We start from the raw sequence: 11109 nt of genomic DNA, 5'->3' as shown, positions 1-11109 counted from the left end.
ATTTCAGAATATCAAAAACCAACACATACTAAACTAATGTATATGCTTTTATACTACAAAGGAAATTTTTTTTTTTTTATGATTGTCATTGACGTTTGTACGACAAAAATTTTCCTGTCAAAAAAACCCCATCAAAATGCATTTGGTATGCTTTTTTCTTTTTTTTTTTGTAAATGTTTTCTCATTTTAAGTAAATAGTCTAAACAGGTTTGCATAACACGATATACTGATTACATTTTCTTGTATTTTAATAATGTAATCTTGGTGTATTTGTACCTCCAGCTATATGAACAGAGAGGTAATAATGAAACAGAGAAGCCATTTGAAGTATAAATTAAACCATTCTGAACATGTTTAAATATGAAAAGAAGAAAACTGAACTACAAAAACACTCTTCAGGCACCTTGCAAAAGAAAGTTAATAAGGATGGAAATAAAATGAATTTTTATGAAGATTTGATAAACACACCTAGATATTAGGACCACAAATTATAGCTTATTCTCTAGCATTCCTAAGAATTGCTGTCTGCAAAATAAGATTACCAGAAACATCTGCAGCAATGGAAATACAAATTAAAGAAGAAAATGACCAAAACATTGTAGTTTTTATTTACCAATTCAATTCACCTGAACATACCACTATTTCGTGGAAAAAAATTGTATGCAAAAAGAATATATATTTAAGCCAACTGAAATAATTACTATTTTGATAATAACTTTAGAAAACAGCAGGCACTGTGATACTGTTTTACAAATACTTCTCAAAGAAAGTGGCATAGTGTATTTAAGAAAATTCTAGTAAACTAAAAAATTACTATTATGGAATATTTTCTACATATTTAAAATATGATCAGATAACTTGACCAAAAGTACTGAGATGAAAATTTCAGAAAACATATGTGCAAATTTTTAATACTTCAAATTACAGAGAAACTATCACTGCCTACAGTTAGTATTTCCTGACATTATTTATTATAGGACAAATATTTAGTTTTAATTTAAATTCCATTCAAAGTGAGTTTCATGCATTACAGAATTTTTGAAGGGAAGCCAAAAGCAATAGTAATTCTGATATTTCTGAGAAAAATGTTGGTTTCTGATTTACTCTTCAGTAAAAAGAAATTAAATTTCTTCCACTCTTCAGAGCAAGAATTTGAAAACAGGGTTGCAGCGCAACACACAGCAACATGTTCTCTGACATCCTTCTTAGCAGAAAGTCTCAAACTTAACTTTGGCCAAGTTTATAGAAGACACTAAGCGTCTCAGAGCTAAATTCTGCCAAAGTTTAATTTATTAAATTATTTAAATTATTAAATTTAATACATTCAGTATGTTGATATATCTAAGCTTCAGACTTTCACCTCTGAGCCTTATCAATCTGACAGCTATGGTCAGAGATGCCCAGGAAAAAGAAGTGAGCAAATACTTCTGCTGTGTCTTTCTCTCAGTGCCTTCTACATAGTATCAAATAAGAAGAAGGAAAAGAAATCAACTTTAATCAGACAAATTGGATTAAACTAAAGGAGCAAATACACAAAGACAAAGAAAAGTGCGAGCAGAGTACAGAAGTAAGACTGCTCCTGGAAATACCAGCAGACTGGCTCAAAGATCAAAGTAAGTAACATAGTGGAACGAATGCTATGTTAAGTATTACAAGGTTTAGGAGAGGGATGCACAAGAAAAGAGACAGAATAGAAAGGATAACAAAAAAGGGAGTGTGATACTTCTACACTGTCATGAAGCCATGCTCCATATATTTGATATTCAGATTCCCACTTCTCTGTGGACAGGCAAACAGCTTCAAAACTCTCAAGCAAAACATATATCTTACACTTGTCAATCTGCTGACCTTTGGAAGGAATAAACATCTATGTCATGGCTATGAAATCCTTTTGCTCAAAGAGGCAATGCATTTATATTGTAGATCTAATGAGTTTGAATCAGATGAATATGCAATTGATTGCAAGCAAGGAATTTGTTTTCCCTGCTGTTCCTCTAAATATCTAGGATGCTGTACTGGGCATGGTGGTATTTGGTCAAAGGTTCTCCTCAAAAAACTGATGCCAAATCAGGAGAACGGTGAGGTTCCTTACATGTGTTATATCATCAGGTTTTCTAAGTAATTTTGTAACAAAAATAAATACTAGAACTGAGGCAATATTATGTTTGCACAAAAGAGAGAGCATACATAACTTCCCTGACAATGGTCTTGTTTTGTTTTTTTAATGTGTACTTTCCACACCTCAAAAAAAATCCAATATTAACCTACTACACACATGCAACTTTTCAGTTTTTATTTTGACAAGACTTCTCTCTACTTTCTCCTTTTTCACTTATGTATTATAAAAATATGTACTTTGTTTTCAGAAGCAATAAAAAAGCTTTTATCTCCACTGAATTTCAGAAAGGAGCGTTTCTATCTAACACTTACCCTGATGGATTCAGAGAAAATATCAAAATTTAGCATAAGACATTCCAAACCAAAGTTAAATTTACGAACTTTCAAGACTAACAACACAGCTCAAGTAGTGATTAACAACAAAGGTTTCAAAATCTAAATACAGTCTTATTCCACTCTAATTATACATACAGATGACCTTAAGGAAGTTTTATCCTAACCCAAAATAGGCTAACTAGCTTATCTCTCAATTGTAAATATTTATAATATACATGAATAACAGAAGACTGTTTCTGAATCTTAAGAAGTTCTTTCTTAACAATCTCAGTGGTACAAAACTCAAACACTGTATAAATCTTACCACTTTTTACATTTATTGTCATGGGGTTTTCTTCTTTGTTCTCCTGCTACAGCATATCAAAAAGTACATGCTTAGTACTAAGGATCTTTATCCCTTTTATCATCCTTTTGTACAATCTTAAATTTCCTAGATGTCTCAAGAGTGTTCAAATATGCAAACCATTTTTTTCCACTGGCCTCTTTCATGACATTTATTCATTTCTGCTACGATTAGTTTACATAAAAAGAAAATATATAGTTAGGTATGGTTATGTTGGAAAGTAATATGCAACACGGTAAAATCATGTCTTTGGTCCTGTTCTGCACCTCTTTAACTATGGTCCAGCATTACAAGACTTCTATTCAGTCCCTGTAGTGTGGTTCCTCTTCCTTATACAGTTGCAACAGGTGTAAGAAAAACGTCCAGTAGAAGCAGTATCAAAGCTACCTTTGATACAGATGAATAGGGTGTAAGGCAGGAAAAGATCAAAGCAGCAGCTCGAGCATTCTGCACACTAACAACACTAGCTAGATTCCTTTTACTGGAGTAACTCTCCAGCTGACCTAAACTGCTCCACAACAGAAGCCCTATATGAACTCCTTTATAAAATCCTCTTAGTTTGAAGAGGAATAAATTGTGCACATTTATGTCAGTTAAACTCTGTTCATCTAGAAGTATCATCACATGACTTTTGTCAAGTAATTTAATAAATGTTGTTGAAAAAAATTCATAGTTTACTTTCAGCTTTGGTCCATACCATAATCATAGCTGTTTTATCAATCAGCTGCTTTATCCAATGTCTCCAAGTGTTAATTTCGACACATGTAGAAATAAATTATTCCTATGGTCCTCTCATTGAAGAAAAGCAAGCACATAAAACCCCAACATTCTAGTACATACCTTTATTCTGTGAAATCGAACAATATCTCCAACTTTGTAAATTTTTGGTAGGGAATCTGGATTTCCATTAAAAAGAGTGCAAGTTAACTTCACATTTGATGGGTCCACAAGTGTTACAACTGAGCAATAATCTGTAAAATATAAAAATATCTGAATCAATAATAGGCATTATGAAATTATTAATACACAGATATTAAATTTGGGATGAGCACCCATATGGTTAATCTTTTTCTGCTATGATCTGTGTAACTCTTTCAAAGTTGATTTTTTTACAGTATTGTAACAACTAAGTGTGGCCCATCTTGCTGATAATTAGCCCCAAAAAATGAAAATGAAAGTGTGATTAAGCACAGGCCTGTGAGCTAGGAAATCACAAAACTTTTTCTTCTGTCTGCAACAGGCATGCTATTCTTTCAAGTTTCAATTACTTTCTCCATAAAATGAGGAGCAAACGTACAATCTTATGAAATTCCTTTCTAAGATTGATTTTTGCACTGCCTTCTGAAGAGGTAATGAGTTCTACAAGTTCTAAAAGCAAATTAAAACATAAATTACATATCCTTCACTTCAACAAAATATGCAGGAGATATATATATATATATATACTGTAAGAATACAGTCACACAGCAGTAGTTAGAAAATAAGAGTAAAAATCTGAAATATGCCCTTTTAAAGTTAAACTTCATAGAACTGCACTTAGTGACTTTAACAGTAAAATCAAAAAAGATACAAATACGACAATGCAAACTAGCCCAGAATAGAGCAGTATTTGCAGGTGACATAAGTGAAACCTGCATTTTCCATTTCAGCTTATAAAAGCAGAGTCAAAGCACACTTGCTCTTGCACAACATGGTAGCTGGTTCACCTGCCTGAGGAATGCTATGTACAGACCCCAATCTCCTGCATCACCCATTGTCCCTCCAAGAGACACCTAAGAGTTCAAAGGTTTCTCTTTGTCTCTCAGTTTCCAAATAAGTTAATAAATGTTTATGTTACCTGGAAATGAATTAAACTTCTCAAATCAAATCTGTTTTGCCTTGACACCTTTTCATCTCTCAAAAATAAAAACCCAAACAGAAAAGCAAAAAAATTCAAAAGATCGAAATCCCCAACTTTCTTTAGCTATAATTCTATGAGGTAATTAGTGATAACGACACTAAACCAGAGTTTACATGTCTGGGAACTGAACAAAGGTGTCACAGTTCTAAAACAAAGTCAATAAAAGCTCCATCATGCATTTTAAAAAGATGCAGACATGTAAGTTGTTGCTAGACAGCTTTGAAAGAGAATGCTGTCAGTCCAATAAATCTGACAGATTTGCCTTATATAAAAAAGGTACAGGAAGGTAGTCAAAAGACATAATTGTCATATGTAAACTCTGTGAACAGATTCCCCAAATATGAAGACAGATATGTTAGACTGGATTATAATACCAGCTTGTATGTACACTGCCCATGCCTTCGAGAGAAATATTCTTCCATTTCCAGCACATACACCCTTAAATTTTACTATAATTTAAACTTAAAAGTTTAAATTCTCTAATGATTGGAGTGAATGAAGTGTTGAAAGAAATCCAGTGAAGGTTTACCAGATATAAAACTACTCTTCCTACAGATAAAAACCTCCAGTATTTCTATAAAACTACTAATCTTCTTCTTCCCTGAGATTTTTACTCAGACTCAATAATGATAAATTATCATCTATCGCATGCAGAAGTTGCTAAACATCACTCTTGTGCATACTCTAGCCAAAGGCACAAGGTACAGTGCCACATAGAGCCTATTCTGACATTATTTATGACATTCCTAGCACAGAAAGTCCAGTCACAGACTGGCAAAACTGCATTTGCTACTGTAATCCAAAGATGGATTGTTGTACTTCTATGGGTATGAATTCTAGAGGTTAACTTAACAGGTCAGCTGAAAATGCAAGCAAAATGAGCAATTAAAAAGAAAAATCTATGGTTCATCGAATTACAACCCTTTGAGGATAGAGGGTAACATGCAACAGTGCACTGATAAACTCCAACATTGGAATCAAGAGTGAAATAACAATAATACTCCACATTAAAATTGCGGTTATTGTTTGATGCCATGATTATAGAACCTGGTAAGCTTCACACATGTGCAGCTGCCTATTTAACACCAAGCAGCTGAATCAGCTAATTTATCTTACACATTAATCAAGATAAGAATATAAATATACACACACTCTTATGCATATGTATATATATGTATATACAAATATACAAATATATATTGCAGAAGCCCAAAACAAAACCTCTAAAGAATCAAACTGAAGATGTTTAACTAGAGGTTGTTACTTTTAACATGGTGATACCCCTTAGAAATACAAAAATTCAGTAACTATCAGAAACATCTGGCTTGACAGATGCTTCAATGCCATCATTAGTAAATTGTAGATCCAAGTAACTTGAGATTGTCTTGAGATTTCTATTAACTATTTATTCAACTGTTTAATTATTTTCTTTTTTTTAAATCTTTTATATTATATAATAAAAAGCAGTGGTTATTTAAAAGAGAAATACATACAAACCACTGTGAACAGAAGGGAGCAGAACAATAATCCTTACGGGTTGAGAAATTAAATCACTAACTCTGCAATAGTTTTTACTCCATTCTGCAAAATTTAAATAAATGCTCAATATTTTGATTTGGAAAAAAAAACCAAAATGGAATGTAATACTTCGAAGGAAAAACTACTGCAGATTTTGTTTTTCAATCTAAAGTTGGTTCACTATTACTTACTAAAAACTGACTATTTTAATTCAAGTTGACCAACTGGCATAGTTCACAATAAGTTTTTTCAGCTATATAGTTTTAAACAAATTCTAGGCTAAAAATGTTGAATAAATTGGCACAAGATCAAATGAAAAAACAGAAAATAAAAATAAAATGCAGGGCTTCAAAATACACTTAAGAATATGATTTATGGATTTTAAGCTTCATTTTGAGCATGTAGAATGATAACCTGGAAGCGTTCAAGCTTTTTAGAAGTATGTTTTCTGAAAATGTTACCCTTTATTGATTTTGATTCTAAGAAATATTTCACAAAAATAAAATAATTACAATCCAAATGCTTGTATAGGTAGGATAAAATGAGATTTTAATTTAACATGTGACATATGAATATACTGCATATATCTAAGAGAACAAGCTACGTGGAGGTTTCCCCATTTATTTTCGCCCATATTTTCCCCATGAAAATAGGACATTATTTCTATGACTTAGTGTTAACCAGTAGCAAGGATTATTCTTGCTATAATTCTTCCTAGCATTATGAAAAACACTGGTTAATATCTACATGAAACAAAGACTTGGGGAAGCAGTAATGTCACATTGCAATGTCCTAAAACTTTCATGGTCAAGCACATAATCTCTGTAATTGGACACTACAAAGACAGAAGCCATTTCCCCTATAGTGATTGTTTTTACAGTAAATCTCAAGGTTAAATACTTGAGATGTCCTTGGGATTAAGGGAGGGGAGAGAGGAGAAAATCACCTTTGTTAAAAATTTGAAGTATCTTAAAACTCTTAAGCTATTGGAGAAAAAAAAGGTAGAATACAGTTTTGAACACTTGCAACAGATCTAGCAGACAAAATCCCATCTGTCTGTTGTACCAAGCAGGACTGGAAGTACTTCCTTGGATAGTTTTCAGAACACAAAGTTCTCATGTATAGACATTTCAAACTACATGTCTTGAGCTGAAGCATTCTAAGTTAAAACAACATTCTCTAGAATAAACAATTTATGCTCATACTGAAAACTCATTTCTTCATCAGTGTTTTAACATTCCTCTAATGAAAAAATGGTAATAAAAATTATGAATATTTTAATTATAGATTATTTAAACTAACAAAGCTTAACTAGGTAACACTAAGTGGTACACTAACTCCAGTGGTACCCACTTTGTGGGAACACAGTGCAAAGCTTCAGTCTTAAGTTTTAATATATGCAAGAAGGAGCAGTAGTTAAAATAAATAATAATTTTTCCTTTAAGTTTCTACTACTTATGAAATTGAAGTGATTAACTCACTCGCAATAATCTGTCCTAGCTGTTTCAGAGACATCCTGTCTTGAAAGTCAGTGCATTTAACTTCATTATTTTTACATATCTGGAAAAAATTGCTGTCCTAATTGACTTCCAGCAACCAGTTCTCATCTTTAGGATGTTCAAAGTCCTCAGTTCTCCAAAGTCTTGCTAAAGTAGCTGGACAAACGACAAATCTCAACTATGTGATCCTTTAAGAACTGCCCTTCCATGATTTACTCAGAAAGTAGTACTTTCTGTATTTAATTAATTCCCTTCTTACTCTTTTTGACGTCAGCAATGTGAAAAAATGAAACAAAACCTTTAAAAGATTTTGTGGGGTTTGTTTTGTTTGTTTATTTGCTTTTAAGTTCAAGTCTTAAACCTATGATATTTTTCAAGGGGAAAGAACTTCCAGTGATCACTGCTAATATCCTTGATTATTACAAATAAAGCACTTACCAGACACCACCACAAAATTAAGATTTTGAGAAGCTCGCTACAGTGACAGACAGATGTTGTTTGGTAGCCTGTTCAAAACAGATCCATCAGTCTTTTACATTAAATACTAGACGACTGTTCTCTGCTCTGTACAGGTCAAGATTATACTTGCACCTTTACAATGAAGTATTTTACAGATTAATGGCACATCAAGCAGGAAGGAGTATCAGCGGTACAATCTCACACACAAATAAAATGTTTTGTTAACCCTTAAGTTTGGTCCTTCTGTTTGAAAAAGCATAAAGACTGTGTTATCATTGTATTTACATTAATATTTAAGTATTAACTGCAGCTAAAACATTTACTATACTCACAGCCAACATGCACATACTTAATTTAGTACCTTATGAATATTTGCATTTCTATTTAGATGTCAGAACAAATTTTGTGTTTTCTAAGTCTAAACGCCTTGAATTCCTCAAAGTACTTTCACTTACCATTATTCCTCATTTGCATCTAGGAATAGTAACTTTCCTAATGTAAAACAATTGGAATTTGTACTTCTCTGCTTTTACTGGTCTACAATTATTATCAAACAACAGCTATGTTCTGAACTGTGACATCTATCTTTTCCATACCTTTCCCTAACAACTATCATTTGCTTTTTTCTACATAAACCAATCAAAACAATATTTCATCTTCAAAAATGCAATTTATAACTTTAATGGTATCAATGACTATGTAGAATATGATAATACTCGGTTTAACTTAGTCTCACAAGGAAAAAAACAAACACACTATATTTGCTATAAAAACAGATGGACTATTACTGGCTCAGTTCCCAACATAATGACTAAACCTATTTTTAAATGTAAATGTTTAAATTTGATTATCCCATATTCTTCAGACTTGGGTTTTTTTATGTTTCAGAGTTATTTTGGGGAACATTACTCCCTTCTCAACATTGAGAAAGAATGTGGAGCAGAAAGGTTTCCTAGGAGCAAGCCATGCCAACTGCTGCAAGAAAGAGTAATTGGAATACATTTCCACAACTAACTGTAAGGGAAGCACAGCACTGCTCTCCTGCAGACAGCAGGACACTGGGCCCTAGTGCTGCCCATACATTGTTTCTTCTGTTGACACAGTCAACACTGTGCAAAAATGCTGATGAGTTCCCCAAAGATATTCAGTTAATCTAATATATTCTTGAAAAATCCTATGCTGCTCTGCATAACTTAAAAATGGCTGCTGGCTGCCTTCAGTGCAGCTGACACTTGCTGAATGACGGCCCAGAGACCAGCACATGCACATCCTGTCTTTTCTGTGAACAAGTGCTGGACCAAACTGCCGCTACAAGTACAGTGAAGCCACACTTCACCTACAAGTGGGAGCAAGTATTTCCTGTCAATAAGGTCTTCCATATCAATGTATCTGTTTAACTAGAAGAATACCACATGCCCCAAAAGAAAGTAATTAAGCATGCTCACAGTGCAGAGTATACCAGTATAGTTCAGCTGATCATACTGAAGCTGGCAGACACAGATCTGCACAGACTCCCCAGATGTTCCTCCCACTCTAAACTGATTCAAACTAAGGCTAAAGGTTGCTTGGTCTTCAAAAAGTGAAGCCATTAGTTGAACCTTAGTTGGGACTGGAACTTTTTTTGGCTGTGCAACTATATTTGTGCAGTTTTTAGCTGTTTCAAGCTACCGAGCTGTAAGCAAACCTCCACTGCAGGCCGAGCAAGCACTGTGCTCTCTCTGCCTTGAGTTCATCACCTTCAGACTGGCAGGTTTTGAGCAACATCAAAAAGACCTGTTCCCAAAAGGCTTTGCAGACGAATCACTAACTCTTGGTTCTGATTTAATGCTCAGTTCTAAAATGTCTGTATTTAGAAGCTAAATTCACAGCTAGTGATATTATTTAAGAGACCTGCACGTGTAATTAAGACCATAAAAATAAATAACCACCATCATAATAATTTTTTTTTGTTTTATTAGAATTATATTTAGAAGAGGGGAAAAAACCCTCTCCTTCAAAATGCACAGTAACTTTATAATAAGCAGAAAATATTTTGACTAATTCTGAATCAAGTATGAAATTCTACTGCTTATCCAAATTCAGCAGTGGTATCACCTAGCTGTGTACTTACTGAGCACCTAGTGAATGGGCACAATCTTCTAGCAAAACTAAAACAATAAGTAATGTGTTAACCTCATAGGAAAAAATTATTCAGCTGTTCCACAACTTTACAAATAACAAATACACTACTACATTTGTAGCACATTATAACCCTTCTTGTCAAAATCTCAAGGAAAAATTGCACACAGCTACACAAGAATCCTTTCCCACAAGGACAGTTGCAGGGTTTTTTAATTTTTCTCTTTTTTTGGTGCAGGTCCTTTTCCCTGTTTTGCTCTGATAGCAAATGAAGAAAGTATTAAGCTAATACTATCTACACCACTCTGCCTAAACTGACTCTGATATCCCTTAACTATTTTTATTCTGTTTCCTTGATACTAGCTGAGAACCAGTCAAAAGATTATGTGAATTTGTTGTTCTGGTTGTTTTTTAATGAACATAGTAAGAGATTTAAAATCTCTTCAATATAGTACATACCAGTGCCTTTGCTAACATATGGAGGCTTGAAGAATTTCACAACGCCGTACAAATTCACTATAGTTCCATCTTTAAGTTGATTCAGGGGAGTATACACATACTTTGGAGCAATAGACTGGAAAAGCATGAGAAAATGAGGAAACAGAAGAAAAATTATTCAAATGTTCACACAGAATTTTGTCTTTTAACATTATTCATCCTCAGACGTGCTTATTTCATCTTAAAAAAATGTTACCTATTTCTTAATATTTATTCACTTTAGATTCAGAAAACACATAAGACATTTAATCTTTTTGTGATTACATCTTTCTTACAGTCAAGCAACTAGTTAGTTCAAGTTCCAATATATGAATGAGGTG

The 11109-nt window shown here is 33.2% G+C and overlaps 1 protein-coding gene across 4 annotated transcripts in view; it reads right to left on the bottom strand.

The window, feature by feature from the left end:
* The window catches only part of POT1 (protection of telomeres 1), an 83381-nt gene that overhangs the window by 50934 nt on the left and 21338 nt on the right, over window positions 1-11109 (bottom strand). For all 4 annotated transcript variants that reach the window (XM_027882701.1, XM_027882702.1, XM_027882703.1 and 1 more), the window contains exons 9-10: window positions 10751-10865; window positions 3638-3768 (exon numbers count right to left, since the gene is read on the bottom strand). In XM_027882701.1, coding sequence (XP_027738502.1) covers window positions 3638-3768; window positions 10751-10865 — 246 coding nt within the window. The remainder of the gene's footprint in view (window positions 1-3637; window positions 3769-10750; window positions 10866-11109) is intronic.

Source organism: Empidonax traillii, unplaced genomic scaffold, assembly GCF_003031625.1.
Source record: "Empidonax traillii isolate 1590-97213 ecotype Southwest subspecies unplaced genomic scaffold, ASM303162v1 scaffold110:size1153230, whole genome shotgun sequence".
Taxonomy (NCBI): Eukaryota; Metazoa; Chordata; class Aves; order Passeriformes; family Tyrannidae; genus Empidonax; species Empidonax traillii.
Note: the sequence above shows the minus strand (reverse complement) of the source record. Positions and strands in the feature narration are given on the sequence as shown.